Source organism: Mastigoproctus giganteus, chromosome 1 (genome assembly GCF_048544385.1).
Source record: "Mastigoproctus giganteus isolate SK-2022 chromosome 1, ASM4854438v1, whole genome shotgun sequence".
Classification (NCBI taxonomy): Eukaryota; Metazoa; Arthropoda; class Arachnida; order Uropygi; family Thelyphonidae; genus Mastigoproctus; species Mastigoproctus giganteus.
In genome coordinates, this window is record NC_143575.1 from 1,413,731 (window position 1) to 1,435,603 (window position 21,873).

The 21,873-nt window shown below is 37.8% G+C and overlaps 1 protein-coding gene across 2 annotated transcripts in view; it reads left to right on the forward strand.

The window, feature by feature from the left end:
- LOC150090485 (murinoglobulin-1-like) overlaps positions 1-14,730 on the forward strand; it is a 257,749-nt gene extending 243,019 nt beyond the window's left edge. For both annotated transcript variants that reach the window (XM_090371163.1, XM_090371172.1), the window contains exons 31-33: positions 1,763-1,837; positions 10,051-10,153; positions 14,530-14,730. In XM_090371163.1, coding sequence (XP_090227289.1) covers positions 1,763-1,837; positions 10,051-10,153; positions 14,530-14,576 — 225 coding nt within the window. In that variant the 3' untranslated portion in view covers positions 14,577-14,730. The remainder of the gene's footprint in view (positions 1-1,762; positions 1,838-10,050; positions 10,154-14,529) is intronic.
- The last annotated feature ends 7,143 nt before the right edge of the window (positions 14,731-21,873 follow it).

Consider the following 21,873-nt stretch of genomic DNA (forward strand, 5'->3'; position numbering starts at 1 on the left):
ATTCTTGTGCTTTGTTTCAGTTTTTTCAGCTTAACCAGGAGTTTGGCTACTACTGGTACATGGTTGCTTCCATAATCCGCTCCTTGATATGTCTTTGCCTGAAGGACAGCATTCCTAAAGCATTTATTTATAGTGATATAGTCTATTTGATTTCTTAAATTGTCTCCTGGACTTTTCCATGTCCAGGACACCTTGGATGTTCTTTAAACCAAGTGTTGGTAATCACTTGTTGATTTATCTTGCACCACTGTGCCAGATTTTGCCTCCTTCATTTTGATTTCCCAATCCATATCTTCCTATCACATCTCCATCTGGCTCACTTCCTACTTTTGCATTTAAATCTCCAATTATGTTTATAATTTCCTGAGATTTTCATTGTTTCCTTGCTGTTTCCAGCTGCTCTTAAAACTTTTCTAGTTCCGCTTCACTACTCTCTTCTGTTGGAGCACACACCTGAATGATGGCCATATCAAAAGGTTTTCCTCTGAGTTTGACCAGCAGTATTCTGTCTGATAAAGCCCACCAACCTAACACGCTCTCAGACGTTGTCCTATTCAACAAAACCCCAACTCCTCTTTCGTGTCCGTCTCCTCCCAAATAAATCATTCTTTGTTGCCCTGTTTTGAAGTCTCCGCTCTCTTTCCACCTGATCTCACATAATCTGAGTATGTTAATTTCTAATCGTTCCGTTTTCTGTTTTACATTATCAAGTTTGTTGCATTGGAAAAGAGTCCTCACATTCCAAGTAGCCAATTTCAACGTGTGTCTGTTTCTGTGCTGCTAGTTCTGCTTATAGTTTCTTGTTGACAATCTGGCACCACCTGCAGTCCATGGTTATCCGTACTGAGCGAGGCATCTGCATCTGACAAAACTGAGATCCCCTTTACGCTGTTGTCTTCCTTTCTTAAATTGTGCATGACCATGGCATTCTTTGCATTTTAAGCAGTGGTTTACCATTGCCTTCTGCCGGGTGTGTTCACCGAGAACACCATCTCTCTTCCCAGCAGTTCCTTCACTTGAAACAACCATTGTCTTCTGAGGTTGTAGCAAATCTGCTTTCTTCCTCAGTTTACTAACTGTCATTTACTAACTACAAGCCATCGCTCATTATCCTGAGCATGGAAGCCTGTAACCCTAGGCAGGGGCCCTGCTAAGTACTGACAGCCGGAGCCAGCTGAGCCCAGGTTTGGTCTGCAGCTGTTTATTGGTTATTCACAGCTGACCTCCATACTGAAGGTCATTCCACTATCTGCCACCTGTGTATGCACCCGGTAGCAGTATACTCTGCCTCGGGGAGGGGATAATAATAATAATAATAATAATTATTATTATTATTATCCCCTCCCCGAGGCAGAGTATACTGCTACCGCTTATGCTGCACTAGCCAAAAAAAAATTTCCTGAGTTACCCTGAGAGAGAGAGAGAGAGAGAGAGAGAGGTGTGCAAGAGTCAGAAGTAGAAAGGAATCACCAAGAAAGAGAAGGATGAGATATCCAGCTGAGGACCCTGGGTTTGCCAAGCCCATACTCACCAGATGTGAGCCCCTGGGGTTGATAGATTGGATGTCCGAAAACTTTGCTTTCGTTAAAGAGTAGCTGACCATTGGAATAAACTACCACTACATTTGTGGAGGATTGGGAAGTGAGAATTTCTCAGTAGCACCAAAAAACACCTTTAGTAAACTCTAGCCTAAATGCTTGATTACTTAATTAATATGCATTCTGTACAATATCATTACAAATATCCTTTATTCAATTTTCAGTTATCTTCTGATGAGCATGTCCAGCTGAAAAGGTACGAAGTGGATGAAAACAAACTAAACTTCTATTTTGATGAGGTAGGACAGTCCAAAATTGTTATAATTTATAACCAGAATGTATGTGGCTCGTTAATTTGTGCTAAATAATATAATATAGTCAGTGAGTAATATAATTACGAAAGGACATAAGTGAGAGCTGAAGAGTTTTTGAGTTAAAGAAACAATATACTCACTGATACATAAATTTAGCTCATTAATTTTTTTCAGATTTAGTGTTAGTATTAGAATGGAAAATGATACAAAGAAGTGGACTCATTTAATATATAAAAAAAAAAAAGCATATTTTCTCATCACCATAAAACAACTATCAAATTTTGCCATAAACCTGACCTCATATTTAGCACATTAGTTATAATCACCAGCCTCCGCACACTGAGAGTGGAAAAGGTTGAGATGAGAATCTCATCACTCACACTGGAGCTTTTATGGATTTTTTTTTACTCCATGGCTGAGTTAGTATAAAGAGCTCATCATTAGTAAGTCAGTCTCCTTCCACTTTGTCAGGCAGTTAAATGTGGTTTGAGCGCTTATGACTATTAAATTCACTAATGATATTATATATATAAACTTCATAATGTAATATGTATTACTGCATTTAGGCATCTATTGGCTTAGTGCAGCATAGTAAAATTAAATTGAATTTATGGAGAATTCATGTCTGAGACTAGAGCAACAACGGGCTCAAAGTAGCAGGAGTGCTGCAGCTCAGGGGACAGTTCTCCTATGAATCAGGGCCTAACAAAATGTGCTACTTGTCTAATGTTTGCAGTCGACAAGAAAGAGGACATGATACAGCCAATGGGGATGATGTCTTTGGGTGTTTGGTGCATACAATGTGAAGAAATAGGTGCCATCTCAGCATTCTGATGGGTATTTATGAGAGTTTGAAGAATAAGATAGATGCCCTCAAAGGAATTAAAATGGGTATATTTCAAGCTCTCAGCTGCCCAACTCAGCACCAGAGCTTCCACTTGTACATCAGGCAACATTGCAGCAATCCCCAAGGTAGAATGTGCTGGTCTCACAGGAAGTAGTTATTGTGGCAAAAGTAAAGAAAGCCAACACGAGTACCATGGGAAACTTTGGGAAAACTTACCGGGCAAAATTGTTTCCCACTACCACAGTTTCTCCTTGCATTCTCAGTAAACAGATGGTGCATGTTATTGGTAGTGGCAGTAGAAGTCAATAACAAGGTATTGATTAATTTTTTCTCATTATTAAAAGAAGATAATTGGAGTTCATGAGTGTAATGCCTTTGCAGCTAAAATTTACTTACGGGTACACCCTCCAGACTGCCTCAGTCTTAGTTACTTCTACTGCCACTACCAATAACACGCACTGTCTGTAGACGTCGTTTTCATATCAGGTTAAAACAGCATGAAGCAGGGAGATAAACAGCCTAAGACTCAGGCAGTCTGGAGGACGTAAAATTTCAGCCCACTCGTGAACTCCGATAATCTGCTTTTAATAATGAGAAAAAACTAATCAATACATCGTTATCAACTTCTACTGCCACTACTGATAACATACATCATTTGTTTACTGAGAATGCAGGGCGAAACTGCAGTAGCAGGAAACACGTTTGCACAGTAAGTTTTCCCGAAGTTTCCCATGGTTCTCGAGTTGGCTTTCTTTACCTTAGCCGTTACTGTCGGTGCCTCTATTGTCAGAGTGAGGGGGAAATATATTATGCAAAAACGAAAGAATGACAAGTAGGACCATGGTATGCCTACCAGGGGCAAAAGTAGTTGATATTGTACAACAGATATCATCTTTTAAGGGCACAAAAGACAATGTTCACATTCATACTAATGATGTTAAGACTAAGAGATCGGTACCACCAAAACAGGGCAATGTTGGGAAATGTAATGAGTTAGGATTAAATTTGAAAGTATCTGAAATTCTGCCGAGATACGATAACAGACAGCATGTGTAAGAGCCTTATCAATCAATTCAGCCCTGGAGAAACTATGCAAGGCAAATGTGTTAGAAATATTTTCAGCATTTTCTGTGCTTGTTAACAGTAGTAACTGTTCTACAGGATTAGGATACAATTAAATAAAAGGGATGCAAGAATATTTGCTTATGCTATCAAGGAAGTGATAGGTGGGTCAGAAAACTGCTAGCTTTGGGGTATACACAGACTAATAGACTAAGTAGAGCTACAGGCCAAGGAAAAAGTAATCCTTGCACTGCTTCTGCTGGAAAGTGGTATACTCTAGAACTGTTTACAACCTATTTATTGACTAATCATAGCATTTAGCATTAGCATTTTAGCATTAGTAGAGGCATTTGATGCAAGAAAGCAAGCTTATGCAGCATCAGCCAAAAAAAAAAAAAAAAAAAACCCACTTCCACTTCACCCCTCTGTTCGTTCAAAATACCTGTCCAGCTGAGCCTTAAACTTATTTAGGCTATCAACCTCCACCACAAGGGATGGAAGTCTGTTCCACCAACCAACCACCCGCTGGCTAAAGGCAAATTTCCGCACGTCTATCCTACATCTGTCTTTCCTTAATTTGAATTTATGCCCTCTCAGGTGATTTTTCTGAGCTAGAGAAAGAATCTCATCAGCATTGAGCATGCTTAAACCATTCAAGGCTTTATACACCTCTATCAGATCATCTCGCTGGTGCCTAGTCTCCAGACACTGTAATTTGCAAAACTTAAGCCTTTCTTCGTAAAAGCACCCCTTTGTTCCATTCACTAATCTTGTTGCCCTTCTCTGTACTCGTTCCAGCAGCTTTACATCCTTCTTGAAATGAGGCCTCCAGACCTGTATACAGTACTCTAGGTGTGGCCTGACCATTGCCTTATACAATGGAATAATCACCTCCTTATCCCTGCTGGAAAAATTCCTGTATATCATTGACAATACTCCATGAGCTACTCTTGCCGCCCGTCTGCACTGCTCAGAGAACTTCATATCTGCCTGCACAACCACCCCCAAGTCCCTTTCATTCTCTACCACTGTCAGTGTAGTACCACAGAGTTGATACGTTGCTCTGGGGTTGCTGTTTCCCATGTGTAGTACTTTACATTTGTCAATGTTAAACTTCATTTGCCACCTCTCAGCCCATCTGCTCAACCTTTCCAGATCCTGTTGCAGCAGCATAGTGTCAGTAGTGCCCTTGACAACCCTGCCAACCTTTGTATCATCTGCAAACTTGGACATTAAGCTTGATATACCATCATCAATATCATTTATAAATACAGAAAACAATAATGGACCCAACACTGAGCCCTGAGGGACTCCACTAATAACATTAGTCCACGATGAGCAGTGTCCATTGATTACCACTCTCTGTCTTCTCCCCCTCAACCACCCCTTTATCCATAGCAGCAATTTGCCTCCAATGTCACACTGCTCCAATTTGTGTAGCAATCTTCCATGTGCAACAGTATCAAAAGCCTTTCTAAGATCCAAGTATATAATATCAAAGTTATAGGATCTCTGAATGCCAAAGTGGCTTCCTCAGGACTGATTGATGACCCACAATGTACCTGTGGTGAAAGTGAGGATTGGCCGCATGTCACGTACAACTGTATAATATATGAAAACAAAAGAAACCAGCTTATTACAGAAATTGGTCCCCCTCCTAGGAGCCAAGAACACCTATCTATAATGGAGAAGAGCCTTTATAAGGACTTCACCAACCTTGCACAAAAAGCATTTGAAATCAGGAGAGACTTCCAAAGACAGGCACTGCAACCAGTGCCTTTACCAAATCCATAGCTCATTAACTAAGTCAAACCACCCGGCTTTCTTATGGAAATAAGGGTAGGCTAGTACTGCCTCCATCATAGCACATCCTAAAACCCGACTTGGATAAACATACCTAAATTGACCAAATAACCAATAGGACCACCAGGAGGCTAAATGGTGCCTGCAGCCTAGGCTACCTCTCAGCTGAAGAATAACAGTAAGCTGAGAGTCACTGTTGTAATTTGTGTGAATGAGCAGTATAAATGCTAGGAAATAAGTGATATAAATGCCAAGAAGTGAGATGCATGGCTGTGAGTTAATGATTTGAAAGTCTGAGTATTTTTCGTGTATGCAAGTGATTGATTGATTGTTGTGATGAATGTAAGGGACTGAATGATGCAATGAATGTGATTACCTGAATGCTGTGGTGAATGTCACAGACTGGACGTGGTGGTGAATGTGAGTGGCTGAATGTTCTGGTGAATGTGAGTGGCTAGTGGGTTAAATGTGGATGACTAAGCAGTTGCGGTCAATGTGAAAGATTAAAATGTTGTAGGAAATGTGAATGACTGAATATGTGTGAATGAGAATGGCTGAGTGTTGTGGTGAATGGGAAACTGAGTTCACTGAGTGAACAAATGAATGTGGATGAATAAATGACTGTGTGCATTACTGGATGAATGTGGAAGTGCTTGAGTGAAAATAAGTATATGAGAGAATGACTGACTGACACTAATCAAATAAACTGACTGAAAGAACACAAGTAATAATATTCGGCATAAAAGGAACTTTTACCTCATATATTAAGGTCACATAAATGTGTGACTGTCTATTATTTTGACCAATTATTTTAAGTAGTTACACTTTCATATAGGCTAGATTAAATGTCTTCATTATTGATATATTACATTTATCATATTGACTGCAAACCCCCCCCCAGTGTGAAAGAGATGTTGGATGAATGAACAAACCAAAAAAAAAAAAAAAACATTGTAAAAGGAAAAAATATAAAATACGTTGTCTATAAAATGTAAGAAAAAATTACAAAACCTAAAATGTAAGAAAACATTAAAAAATTTTAAATGTAAAAAAAATACAGAATAGATTTTTCTATAGAAAAATCTATTCTATATCTATTCAATATAGAAAAGATATAGAATAGATAGAATTTTTTTCCCTCTGGGCTTTTATTGGATGCTTAGACTACCCCAGGGTTGACTCCACCAGAGCTATTCTCTCCTATTTGTGTTCTGGTCTGCCTCCTCAGACAGTGATGGAAACTGGGAGCGTTGGCGGCTCTCGGCAGGCTCCCTGCCTAAGGGGCCAGAAGAACAACACACACACCCTTTCCTTATACAGAGTATTGTATTCTACACAGTACGATACTCTGTGTAGGGTATTGTACTAGATTTGGTTTCTTAATTCCCATTAGCAACTCTATATATTGTAATGTATTATTTTCCCTCATAAGAAGTTTCCCAGTTAAAAAGCTTTCCCGCATAAAAAGGTCATGATAAAGAATACACAGTGTATTATTATAATGATGTTTTCCTACTTAATACATTTTTCAAATACAGAAATTCTTTATTTTTATATTATAAAAATATTAAATTATATAAATGGTTTGGTAATCGAACAAGTTACATTCATAGCATCATTTTAGTTCGTAGTAAATCACCAAAGTGGGTGAAATGGAATCATTTTTGTTACATCTTATATTGTGAATGCCTTCACAAGTCACCCTGATATTGCACTACCTTGAATAAGCAATGCTTTGCCAGTGGAGAAGACTAATGGAAATGGAGAAAAAAAGAACAGTAGTGGAGAAAAATTTGTCTTCTCCACTGGTGAAGCGTTGCTTATTCAAAGTAGTGCAATATCAGGGCAACTCATTGTGAAGGCATTCACAATATCAGATATAACAAAAATGATGCCATTTTACATACTTCTGTGATTTACCATGAAATAAAATGATGCTATGCACTAACTTGTTTGATTAGTGAATTTTCCATAGTCTGAAGCATTCAGCCCTAAAACCTTTTTTTAGTATAAACATTTTTAGCATTAGCATTAGTAGAGGCATTTGATGCAAGAAAGCAAGCTTATGCAGCATCAGCCAAAAAAAAAAAAAAAAAAAAAACCACTTCCACTTCATCCCTCTGTTCATTCAAAATATCTGTCCAGCTGAGCCTTAAACTTATTTAGGCTATCAACTTCCATGACAAGGGATGGAAGTCTGTTCCACCAACCAACCACCCGCTGGCTAAAGGCAAATTTCCGCACATCTATCCTACATCTGTCTTTCTTCAATTTGAATTTATGCCCTGTCAGGTGATTATTCTGAGCAAGAGGAAGAATCCCATCGGCATTGACATGCTCAAACCATTCAACGCTTTATACACCTCTATCAGATCACCTCGCTGGTGCCTAGTTTCCAGACACTGTAATTTGCCAAACTGAAGCCTTTCTTCGTAAGAGCACCCCTTTGTTCCATTCACTAATCTTGTTGCCCTTCTCTGTACTCATTCCAGCAGCTCTACATCCTTCTTGAAATGAGGCCTCCAGACCTGTATACAGTACTCTAGGTGTGGCCTGACCATTGCCTTATACAAGGGAATAATCACCTCCTTATCCCTGCTAGAAAAATTCCTGTATATCATTGATAATACACCATGAGCTACTCTTGCAGCCCATCTGCACTGCTCAGAGAACGTCATATCTGCCTGCACAACCACCCCCAGGTCCCTTTCATTCTCTACCACTGTTAGTGTAGTACCACAGAGTTGATACATTGCTCTGGGGTTGCTGTTTCCCATATGTAGTACTTTACATTTGTCTATGTTAAACTTCATTTGCCACCTCTCAGCCCATCTGCTCAACCTTTCCAGATCCTGTTGCAGCAGCATAGTGTCAGTAGTGTCCTTGACAACCCTGCCAACCTTCGTATCGTCTGCAAACTTGGACATTAAGCTTGATATACCATCATTATTATGAAATATTTTCCTTCATTCTACAGACACCATTTTAAATGTAATTTCAGAGGAATTCAAAAAAATTCACTATGAAGAAGTTCTTTAAACAGAGGCCCGACTATAATTATTATTATTTATTATGATTTTACCAATTATCGAAAAAAAGGCGAGTAGCCACAAATTTGCCACGGGCACCAAAAACCTATTTATCAAAAAGTTAGGCCATGACTACCAATAATTTTTACTTGACAATGCGTACTGATGTGAAATCTTAAAGGTTCTGCTTCTTCAGTTGCATTAAACAGGTGTGAATAAACTTTCAATTAAAACAGAAGAGGCATGTATGTAGTCTGAATATAAAATACATCAATTTACACAAAATACACTTATGGCTTTACTTCTTTTATGCAAAAACAAACAATAACAACATGCTCTACCATTTTTTCTACATCCTATATCATTCCTTCAGTGGAATTGGTGCTTTTCAAAAAGGATTACTCTACAATTATATCTAAATAAATTTCCTCATCATCTCCACATTGTATGATTGGAATTATAGTCAATGGGATGGATTGTATTGAGTTGCCTTATCAGCAACTCATGCCTGGAAATGCCAGTGGATTTTCTGCAGAAAATGACAAACACAAAATCTGTTTTTTTTTTTTTTGTTTTTTTTTTCAGTTTGTGGGGTGGCAATTGCTGGAATAATTAAGGGAAAACCTTATACTTAAAACCTGAAAAGAGCCAACTCAGTCCTGTCTGAAAAGGCTTTAAATGAATTACTAAGTCATTTACAGGATTTTAAACTAAACCTTTGCTATGTTAACAGCCTAATAGTATTAAATGCATTTCGGTGTCTTATTGTAAAAAAAATATATGCTGACACAGAAATTGCTTTTCAAGTCCAGAAATAAGGCATTCTCTAAGCTGAATAAGGATGCAGAAATATAAAGCCTTGAATATAATTTTATTGCAGTTCAGTACAAGCAGTTCTTGAGGAGAATTACTTATTGGCAAAGGTTTATATTTCTGTCACATTCTGCATCGTCTCTGACAGTTCCTATCGAAAACTGGAGGAATTCTTAAATAAGATTGTAGTTAGCCGATCCCAAGAAGAAATAAGGTTCCATCTAAGAGTCATTCCACACTTTTTAGCCCAAACAACATGCGAATTCGCTTGTAAACACACACACACACACACACACACACACACACACACACACACACACACACACACACACACACACACACACACACACACACACACACACCTGACTATAACATTGTGGGCTAAGATAATGGGCATATCCCATCCTCCCAAGATATTCTGGGAAGATGAGATATGTCCCATCCTCCGCTTTCCACTCAGTTACCACAGAATCATTCATTATTCAAGTCTGTCAAGGTTTCCGACAAACTGAATAAGTATTTTGCATCCCCTTCTCTAAAGAATTCCTAATGCTCTTTAAAACCAATAAACAACCCACATTTTGCATTAGCTGATAATATGTAGAAAGAACAGTAGTTTTTATATATTTATTTATTTTTTGCAGCTATCAAATGAAGAGAAGTGTTTTGATTTTCTTGTGGAAGAGGAGTTGGAAGTGGAGGATATAAAGCCCTCCACTGTCCGAGTGTATGACTATTATGAGAGAGGTGAGTATTCTGCATGTATATCACTATTAACTGAAATGGTCACATATGAATTCAATCACACCTCACCAATATATCCTATAAATCTTCAGAGTGATATCCAGAGATTGCCATTTACAACTGATTTTATCTTGTGTACATACATTACTCAACAAGATGATAAGAAACTGGAGGGAAAGTATAAAACAACCCCATCTTATATTCAACAGATAATATCCCAAGATATAGTAGTAGTAGTGGCATGTGATGCAAGAAAGCAAGTGTATGAGCTTATGCAGTATCAGCCAAAAAAAAACAAAAAAAAAACACACCATTCCCTCCAAATGCCTGTCCAGTTCTTCCTTAAATTTATTTAACCTATCAATTTCCACAACGACAGATGGAAGTTTGATCCAGCAATTAACCACCCGCTGGCTAAAGGCAAATTTCTGCACTTGAATTTATGCCCCCTTAGATTCGTAATCTGAACAAGTGGAAGGTTTGTTTGTTTGTTTGTTATATAGTTTTTAGGAGCATTAACAACTAAGACCATATTGCTCCAGGAATATGTGGTGGTCATTCCCTGACCTTTCCACATCCTCCTTATTTGGTGGTGACAGGCTCGAACCCCAGTCTAATCGAGAAGCGTGTGCTATGCACTGCTGCTCCTTCCCACCTGGCTATGGAGGCGCACAAGTGGAAGGATCTCATCAGAATTCAGCGTGCTCAACCCATTCAAGGCTTATACACCTCAATCAGATCACCATGCAGGTGCCTAGTCTCCAGCCACTGCAATTTGCAGAACTTAAGCCTCTCTTGGTAAGAGGATCCCTTCATTCCCCTCACCAATCTTGTTGCCCTTCTCTGTACACGCTCAAGCAAATCTACATCCTTCCTAAAATGAGGCCTCCAGACCTGTACACAGTACTCAAGGTACAGCCTGACCATTGCCTTAGCATTAGCATTAGTAGAGGCATAGATGCAAGAAAGCTAGCTTATTCAGCATCAGCCAAAAAAAAAAAAAAAAAAACAAACACAACCACTGCTCCCATTTCACCCCTCCGTTCATTCGAAATACCTGTCCAGCTGAGCCTTAAATTTGTTTAGGCTATCAACTTCAACAACAACAAGTGATGGAAGTCTATTCCACAAACCAACTGCCCGCTGGCTAAAGGCAAATTTCCGCACATTTCCGCAAATTTCACCACTATCTTCTCTCACTCAACCATCCCTTTATTCATAGCAGCAATTTGCCTCCATTGCCACACTGCTCCAATTTGTTCAGCAGTCTTCCATGTACAACAGTATCAAAAGCCTTTCAATATATGCACTAAAGCTGAGGTTCCCAAACTTTCTCAGTTAACAGCACCCTTAGTGTGTCAGTAATTTTTTCATGGCACCCCTAGGTGAAAAGAAATACCTACCAGTTCCATTATTAAGTAGTTAGGTCCAAAAAACTTAATAAGTAATGTTGAAACTGCGAACTACCTCAAACTAGTAGTTCATGCAGTGGCCGACAGATGTCGAATATTGATGTGTTTCCTTCAGAAATTTAAAATATCCAGTAGTGCAAAGTTTGGGAATTTCTGCACTAAAGTGATCATCAGAGTTATAGCTCATTGAATCTTTATTGCAAAGACTACCTAACCAGGTATTTGGTGGAAAAGTATGGAACAAAATAGTTATTATTGAAACATAAGATTTTAACTTATCGAATGTTAAAAACGAACCTATTTGTTAAAAACCCAATTAAAGAGATAAATATGTGAGAAATAGATTTTGGATATAACTTAAATTCCAAATACTGTTTCTTGGAATATCCTAGACACCACTGTGTGTGTGTGTGTGTGTGTGTGTGTGTGTGTGTGTGTGTGTGTGTGTGTGTGTGTGTGTGTGTGTGTGTGTGTGTGTGTGTGTGTGTGTGTGTGTGTGTGTGTGTAAAAGAGAGAGAATTTTTTATTATAAACAATGTTAGTGAAAACAAGAACAAAGTATATCGTTCACAAAACTCCATGGGCTCTTCCAGTAGCCTGTGTACAATACTTGGAGAACTTCATGTCCAACTGTATAAATATTCCCAAGTCTCTTTCGTTCTCCACCTCTTTAAGTGGTGTCAATAGGGTTGGTATCACCCAGTGTGGTAACTCATGGTGTCACCCCCGTGGACCTCCTCCTGTACTAGACCATATTAAAATTACATCTTTAAATTACAATATCATACACACACACACACACACACAGCCTAAATGTATTTACATAGTTTCACTTGGTTAATGTGAAAATTCGGTAAGAAAATAATAGAATTCGAAGTAAAATCGTTTAAGAACTACATCAAAATTATGTTCATTTTAACATTAAACTTTACCATTACGTGAGATTCATTAATGGATTAGGTTTGCATAATCAATAACAGCCCAAATAATATAGAAGTTGTAGACAAATGCATATGGAAATATACTCATAAATGAAATAATACCAAAAAAATAAACACTAACAAATACACAAGCATTTCAGCACTTAGTGAACATCTCGACTAAATCAGAACTTTCCTTTTTAGTGACCTGATTGTAGAATAGTTGTGCTGTAAGACTTCTTGTCCCCTGCTAATCTATAATATCCCCCACATTTTTCTTCTCTGCACATTAATCTGATTAGTTTATATATGCATATTTCATAGTCACATAAATTTTCTTGTGATCAGATTGATATTCCATTATTTATTTTTTATTATTTTCAAATTATTGCATATATATATGCAATGATGTAGTCACAAAAGAACTGGATGCAGGGAATAACTTTGATATTATATATTTGGATCTTAGAAAGGCTTTTGATACTGTTGCACATGGAAGACTACTGCACAAATTGGAACAGTGTGGCATTGGGGACAATTGCTGCTATGGATAAGGGGATGGTTGAGTGGCAGAAGACAGAGAGTGATAATCAATGGACACTGCTCAACGTGGAGTAATGTTATTAGTGGAGTTCCTCAGGGTTCAGTGTTGGGTCCGTTGTTGTTTTCGGTGTTTATGAATGATATTGATGATGGGATATCAAGTTTAATATCCAAGTTTGCAGATGATACAAAGGTTGGCAGGGTTGTTAAAGACACTACTGACGCTATGCTGCTGCAACAGGATCTGGAAAGGTTGAACAGATGGGCTGAGAGGTGGCAAATGAAGTTTAACATTGACAAATGTAAAGTATTACATATGGGAAACAGTAACCCCAGAGCAACGTATCAACTCTGCGGTACTACACTGACAGTGGTGGAGAATGAAAAGGACCTGGGGTAATTGTGCAGGCAGATATGAAGTTCTCTGAGCAGTGCAGACGAGCTGTAAGAGTAGCTCATGGTGTCTTGTCAATGATATACAGGAATTTTTCTAGCAGGGATAAGGAGGTGATTATTCCCTTGTATAAGGCAATGGTTAGGCCACATCTTGAGTACTGTATACAGGTCTGGAGGCCTCATTTCAAGAAGGATGTAGAGCTGCTGGAACGGGTACAGAGAAGGGCAACAAGATTAGTGAATGGAACAAAGGGTTGCTCTTAAGAAGAAAGGCTTAAGTTTTGCAAATTACAGAGTCTGGAGACTAGGCACCGGCGAGGTGATCTGATAGAGGTGTATAAGGCTTTGAATGGTTTGAGCATGCTCAATGCCAATGGGATTCTTCATCTTGCTCAGAATAATCACCTCAGAGGGCATAAATTCAAATTGAGGAAGGACGGATGTCGGATAGATGTGCGGAAATTTGCCTTTGGCCAGCAGGTGGTTGGTTGGTGGAACCGACTTCCATCACTTGTTGTTGAAGTTGATAGCCTAAACAAATTTAAAGCTCAACTGGACAGGTATTTCGAATGAACGGAGGGGTGAAATGGGAGTGGGGGTTTTTTTTTTTTTTTTTTTTTGGCTGATGCTGAATAAGCTTGCTTTCTTGCATCATATGCCTCTACTAATGCTAATGCTAATATGAATTGAATTTTTTTTTTTTTTTTTTTAATTTAAAGTGCTTCCTACAATAGCTGTATCCATTAAGAAATTAACTGTAAAACAATTGTATCAATTTTTGGAATCATTAAGTGTGTTCTCTGTGGCAGCTTAGTCGCCACAATACTTCACTATCTTCTACCCTTTGAAAAGTTTGGGTTTAATTCCCATTGATGACTGGAAGGATATCTAAAACCCCTTTCATGAGCAGTTGTAGTTAGTCAATCTCAGAGTGTTACAAGTAATTAATTTTATAACTTCTACTCTATTCATAAAGCTGAAACTTGCAACCATCAGCAGAAGTGTTTGCTTTGATTTCTCCATTTAAAATTTCAGCAATCTCTATTAATACCAACATTTTATTTTTATTATCACTAAATATGCTTTTTTCTTTTTCTTTCATTTTCAGAGCGTGAGGAGTCCTTCCTATACAGCGTGGATGGTCGATGTCCATAATGGTAACCTTCATGAGTTGTCCGTAGTTTTATCACAGGCAACTGTCACCTACCCTCATCTCGGTACCCACCTGATAAACAAAGCCATATAATTTGTTAACTTCATCATTGCTGTATTTCAAGACTAATGAATAAAGATGTTTATTTTCTTATTACTTCAGTTTACTGCTGTAATAGCTTAAGATTTAAATTTTCTTTATATTCATACACACCAATATAGTACCTCCCCCTTTCCCATGTGAAAGAACTGCGACACCAAATATTTTAACAGTCAGAGACATTTTATGCAAATGCCCTCATTTTATAGATGAATTCCACTCATTTACTGCTTTCAGTTATCTAACTGAGCCTTACATACTGATTTTATTTAATGCTCAAGGGGTTCTAGCTCCCTCCCTTTTGATCAAAATTATGTGGATTTTTTTTTTTACTGTTACATGGCAAGTAAAGCTTAATGATTCTCTGAAGACAGCTTTAACCAGCATTTCAGAAAATCCTGGAATCACCACTGCTGATGATGATGGCCATGCATTAGCTATTTTTAATTTTTTAAAATTTGTGACTGTGAAGCAGAAATGATGCAAATTACATCACTTCCTAAATGACACTAATGCAGTCATGAACATTGATTCTTGATGTGAAACACCTTTGGCGGCATCTACTAAATTTCAGTCCGACAGTCAGTGTTCGGCCCATTACAGAAAATGTGAAACAGAAATTATGCAGATTACCTCACTTCCTAAATGACACTAATGTAGTCACTAACATTGATTTGGTGGAGTAAGTAGCGGGCATGAGCATAAAACGTTACATCATTCATACTAAATATTTTGGACTGAAGTAAAGCAGATTGGTAATGAAAATACGAGACAACATTTTGGAAGTATATGAGCAATCATTTAGGAAGGAGTGGTCGTGAGCATAAGGTCACACTCCCTGCTTCCTAAATGATGTTAACTCGGTCACTAATGTTGATTTTTTCTGTTTATAATTTTATTTTTATTACCTAGTTTGGGTGCAATAGTCTTCATTGCTAATGTACCAATAAAACCTAAACTGGGTTTATAGCAGACTAGACATGTATTTTGGCTTAAGCATGGTCATACCATTAAAAAAATATTCCATGAGGAGGATTCCAAATTGGATGAATAATGAAGTTGCCAGATTACTTGAACATAAAAAGATGGCGTGGAAAAGTTACAGAGCAATCAAAAGTACTGAAGCCTATAACAGCTACAAATTGATCTGTAATAGTGCTACAAAAAAGGTTAGGATGGCAAAGGCAGATTATGAGAAATTGCTGGCAAAGAGAGCAAAGGGTGGAGATAAGGAATTCTTCACATATATAAATGCCATTCTCTTCTTTAGGACCCTTATATAATATTAGATACCCCAGCTGATATTGCAGATGAACTCAACAGTTACTTTGCATTGATATTTACAGAAGAAAAACCCTTTATGTCAATGAGAAATTATAGGAGTGATGTTGAAAAATATGTAATGATATTGAAATTCTGCCCAGACACGATAAGAGGGAGTATATGATGAGAGCCTTGTCGATCAATTCAGCCCTGGAGAGATTGTGCAAGGCTCAAAGGGTAGAACTTTTTTTCAGCCTGGTCTGTGCTTGTTGACAGAAGAGACAGCTTCTGCAGGGATGGGGTAAACTTAAATAGAAAGGGTGCAAGAATATTTGCTGATGCTATCGAGGCAGTGTTAGGTGGGTCGGAAAACTGCTAGCTTGGGAGGGATACACAGACTAAAAGGCTAACAGTGGCCGCAGGCAGAGGCAAAAGTGATTCTTGCACTGCTTCTATTAGAATGAGCATCAGCCTGGAAAGCAATTAATGGAGATTTACAGGACTGCTGGGAGTCATAGTGGAACAAGTAAATACATGGGCTGTGTTAGGATAACTAAGAATAGGAACAGGTGGATGTATACTTGCATGTACACCAATGCTAGGAGTATAGTTAATAAATTTGATGAGCTTGAAGCGCTAATGAAGACATCAAAGGCCGATATTGTTGGGATATCAGAGACATTGTGTCACACAGATATAAGCAGTGCAGAATTGGAATTTGGAGAGTACAATGTGTACAGGAAGGATAGACAGAACAGGAAGGGAGGAGGGGTTATGCTGTTAGTTAAAGAACACATAAAATCTAAGGAAGTGCATCCAATTGATGTTGGTGGACAATACAGTGTTGAGTCTGTTTCGTGTGAAATAAGCACTGGGAAAGTAAAAATGGGAGTAGGTGTGTGTTATAAGCCGAATGATTCTGATGAGTACAATGAGCAATTGTGCAGAGAAATAGAGTGGGCCAGTAAATCAGAATGTCTTATAATGGGGGATTTTAACTTTGCAGATATTGACTGGAACTTGTGGATTGGTCACTTACACACTAGCAAGACTTTTGTGGATTTATTGTATGATGTTTTCTATAGCAACATGTTGGAGAGGCAACTAGAGGGAGTAATACTCTTGATCTGATTATCAGCAGTGATTATTCATGCATTAAGTATTTGCAGATAAAGGAACCACTGGGTTGACAGTGATCATAATGTACTGATGTGGGAATTACTTAAAGATGTAACCAGGGCTGCCACAAGTGGGTAGGCGAGGTAAGTGTTGCTAACGGGCAGCAGTTCAGGAGGGCACCAAAAAAATTTGACATACACAAGTCGGACCTCTGTTTAATGAACTTCTTTATAGGGAAATTTTCTATTTAGCAATTTTTTTAAAATTCCCCTGGTTAAATTACATTTATAATAGTTTCAATAGAATGAAGAAAATTCCATATAACAAACAGATTATGAGAGACTTTACTGGGAACGTATAATCTCTGGCCTTCAGCCAATTAGTGCTGCTGCTAAGCATGAATTAAGAGCCAAAGGTATTACCATTCTGCAACTTAGTGTTACTCTTAAAACCTAACCAACCGCCTGTCTCACATACCCTGAAGTCACGATGGTCATCTGATTGGTTTTATACAATCAGATGATCAACGCAACTTCCATCATTTACCAGTATTCAACATGGCAGGCAAATAATTCACTTGAGATAAATACAGTACATGAAATTGCAGACATGTTAAGTTGCTTATCTGGATCTGTGTTTCATATTTATATTTTGCAGTTATAAAATCTTTTTCTTCAAGTTCTCTGCCCTCAGACAGGCTCAGGGCTCCATCGACATCATGCTTCTCTATCTTGTGCTATACTTTTAATTCCTGCATAATTTCCTCTTATCATCCAATCCACCATTCCAATTCTCCTCCTCCCAACAGTTCTCTTCCCACACATCTACCCCTCAGTCCCTTTCCTCTACATGCTTTCTCTTCTCAATACATGTCCTGTAAAGTTATTTTGTCTCCTTCTTAATTTGACTTGGCGCATTATGGCCTTAGCTGCCAATGCGCCATTAAAAACCAAATCAAACTAAATTCCTTCTTAATTCTTTAACGTTCTCCCTTCTACTTCCTCAAAATCTCATTACTCACTCTGTCCACCCATTTCACCCTTTCCATTCTCCTCTACACCCACATCTCGAAAGCTTCTAGGCATCTAATCTCCTCTATCCCAGTGTCATGTTTCGAAGCCATATAGTAACAACAGCTCATATTAATGTTTTCACCATTTTATTTCTTAATTCCTTCTTGAATTAAGAAAGCAAATGGTGAAAGCATTAATATGAAAACATTTACAGCTTAAGCTCCTCTTTGAATTCTTTCACCATTGCTTCAGCATATAAATCAAATAGTACGGGGAACAGGGCACATTCTTGCCTTACACCCCTACCAATGGGAAATCACGGAATATTTTCAAGAAAATAGAACAGAGAAAGCATTCCAAAAAATTCTCGATTTGGCTAATATGGTTACTGTCATTGGCATTGCTGCTTAGTTTACAGAAGTAAGCACTGTAAGGAAAAGACATCATTTCAATTATGAAAGTAGAGAGGAAGCTAATCAGGATCTGCAACAAAATTTCAAAATTATTTTTTTTCTTTCAAATTATGGAAACAACAATTTTATCGTTAACTGAAAGGTTCAGAAATATGAAAGAACATGTAGAAATATTTAAAATATTTTATATTTCTGAATTGAAAAAAATGGTCATATAACGTTTTCTTAAATCTTTGCAAAGGTTTACATATTAAATTAAGTGACGTTGATTGTAATGAGTTTGATAGATTTAGCATTATTGAAGAACTTAAAAGAGTACTTCAAATTTATATTAAAGACAATATTACTCCATCTGAAGTGTTACAATATATTTTTAAAAACAAGTTTAAAGATACTTTTCCAAATGCAGCAGTTGCATTAAGAATTTATGCAACTGAGGGGGAACAAAGGGGCGGTCTTACCAAGAAAGGCTTAAGTTCTGCAAATTGCAGCATCAGGAGACTAGATGCCTGCAAGGTGATTGGATTGAGGTGTATAAGGCCTTGAATGGGTTGAGCAGGCTCAATTCTAATGGGATTCTTCCTCTTCCTCAGATTACGAACCTGAGCATGCATAGATTCAAATTGAGGAAAGAAAGTTGTAGAATAGATGTTCGGAAATTGGCATTTAGCCAGCGCGTGGTTGATTGCTGGAACAAAACTTCCATCTGTCATTATGGAAATTGATAGCTTAAATAAATTCACTGAAGAACTACAAAATTTTGGAGCAGATGGAGAGGTGAATGGGAAATGGGTTTCCCCCCCCCCCTTTTTTTTTTGGTTGATGCTGTATAAGCTTGCTTTCTGCTCTCATATGCCACTACTAATATTAATACCCTTTCTGACTTTACCAGTTTCAGTTGCCTCAGGTGAACGGATTTTTCAAAATTATTAAAAAATTATTTACGACTGACAATGTCTCAACAACGACTCTCTAATTTGGCAATAATTTCAATAGAAAATGATTATTTGGAACAAATAAACATAAATTAAATATTTAATAAAATCACATCTCTTAAGGCAAAGAAACATAAATTTGTATAATTTTTTAACATTATAATTTTCCTTTTATTTTATTATTGCGATAGAGTATGATTACTGCGATTTAGAATTTAAAGTTTATTTCCAGAATTTCAGAATGATGTTGTTATTTTTGTTTGTTGTTTCATTATATTATATATGTGAGATTTGTTGTAATTCTTTTCTTTTTCAATAAATTAATAATAATTATTTACACCTTATTTTTTTTTTAATCGAAATATTTCAGGGCAGCAAATTTGATTTTGCTTACTGGCGACACATAGGGTTGCAGCGGCCCTGGATGTAACTACCATAAAGGCTAAAGGGAAGGGTTTTTGCTTTCGTAAAGGTGACTACAGTGGTCTCAGTAATTTTTGAATTCTGTACAGTAGGACCAACTGATGATGTTAAAAACAGTGAATTCGAAATGGGAAGCCTTCAGGGAATTAATTTTGGAAGCTACCAGGTTTTTAATACCAACTAAGAAATACAAATTTGTACTGTTCAAGATTTAGGCCTAAATGGATGTCAGATGAACTAATGAGGCTTGTGGAAAAGAAAAAAAAAATGCGTGAGATACATATAAATTAGCAGGTGACACAGAAACCTATGACAGATATAAGCTAGTCTGTAATCAAGTCACAAAGGAGGTTAAGCAAGTGATTGCTGACTATAAGAAATCTTTGGCAAAGGATGCAAAGCAACAAAGACTTCTTTACTTATGTAAACTCTAAAAGGAAGGGGATGAATCAGATTGGCCCACTTGATGTTTGTGGTTCAACTGTTGATGAACCTGCTCAGATAGTTTACAAACTGAATGACTATTTTGCATCTACATTCACACATGAAGAATTCTGTAAGGAAGGGGAGAACAAAAGTTTACTAAACTCTAACAAGGAGCTAAACGATTTTGTAATAATGGAGAGCAAAGTTAACATAAAAAAAGGCACCTTGAGCAGATGGAATATATCCAGTTATATTAAAGGAAGCACTGAGGGAAGTAAGCAAACCCTTAGTGATAATTATGAGAGCATCCTTAGATTCAGAGGTTCCCATGGAATGGAGATGTGCAAATGTATCCCCAATTCATAAAGGACGTTCAACAGGTGATGCAAATAATTATAGACTTGTTAGTTTAACTTCTGTTCCGAGGAAAATAATGGAGTCACTGGTTAAAGAAGTGATGTAGGATCACCTAGACAAGACTGCAGTAATAGTTCAGACACAGCATGGGTTTGTTAAGGAGAAGTCTTGTCTGACCAATTTCATTGGATACTACGATATGGTCACAAAGGAACTGGATGCAAAAAATAATTTTGATATCATATACTTGGATTTCAGGAAAGCTTTTGATACTGTTCCACATGGAATACTGCTGTACAAATTGGAGTGGTATGGCATTAAGGGCAAGTTGATGCATGGATAAAGGGATGGTTGATTGGGAGACAGCAGAGAGTGGTAATAAATGGACACTGCTCTATGTAGTAGTAGCAGTGACATGTGATGCAAGGAAGCAAGTGTATGAGCTTATGCAGCATCAGCCAAAAAAAAAAAAAAAAAAAATATCACACCATTCCCTCCACATGCCTGTCCAGTTCCTCCTTAAATTTATTCAACCTATCAACTTCCACAACGACAGATGGAAGTTTGTTCCAGCAATTAACCACCCGCTGGCTAAAGGCAAATTTCCACACTATTCTACATCTGTCTTTTCTTAATTTGAATTTATGCCCCCTTAGGTTCGTAATCTGAACAAGTGGAAGGATCCCATCAGAATTCAGCATGCTCAACCCATTCAAGGCCTAATGCTATGTGTGGACTAATGCTATGAGTGGTGTCCCCCAGGGTTCAGTGCTGGGCCCATTGTTGTTTTGCGCATTTATCAGTGGTATCAATGAAGGTATATCAGGCTTAATGTCCAAGTTTGCAAATGATACAAAGGTTGGCAGGATTGTTAATGATAGTAAAGACAGTATGCTACTGCAACAGGATCTAGAAAAGTTAGGTACGAGGGGGTTTCCGAAAAGTAAGGTAACACATTTTTTCTCTCAATGATGTTTAATAATACGAAGTTGAAATTACACACCACAAAGTCTCTAGTTTTATTGATGCACTTGTCCCAGTGATGGATCAGTTTATCAATACCAGTACTGAAGAAGTCTGTGTCCACACACACAGTAACCAACATCACATTGCCTGATGAACTTCCTCATCCGTGGTGAAAAGCTTTCCTGAAAGGTCTTTTTTCAGAGGGCCAAACAAATGGAAGTCTGAAGGCGCTAAGTCGGGTCTGTAGGGGAGATGTGACAGTTTCCCAACGATTATGGCGCAACC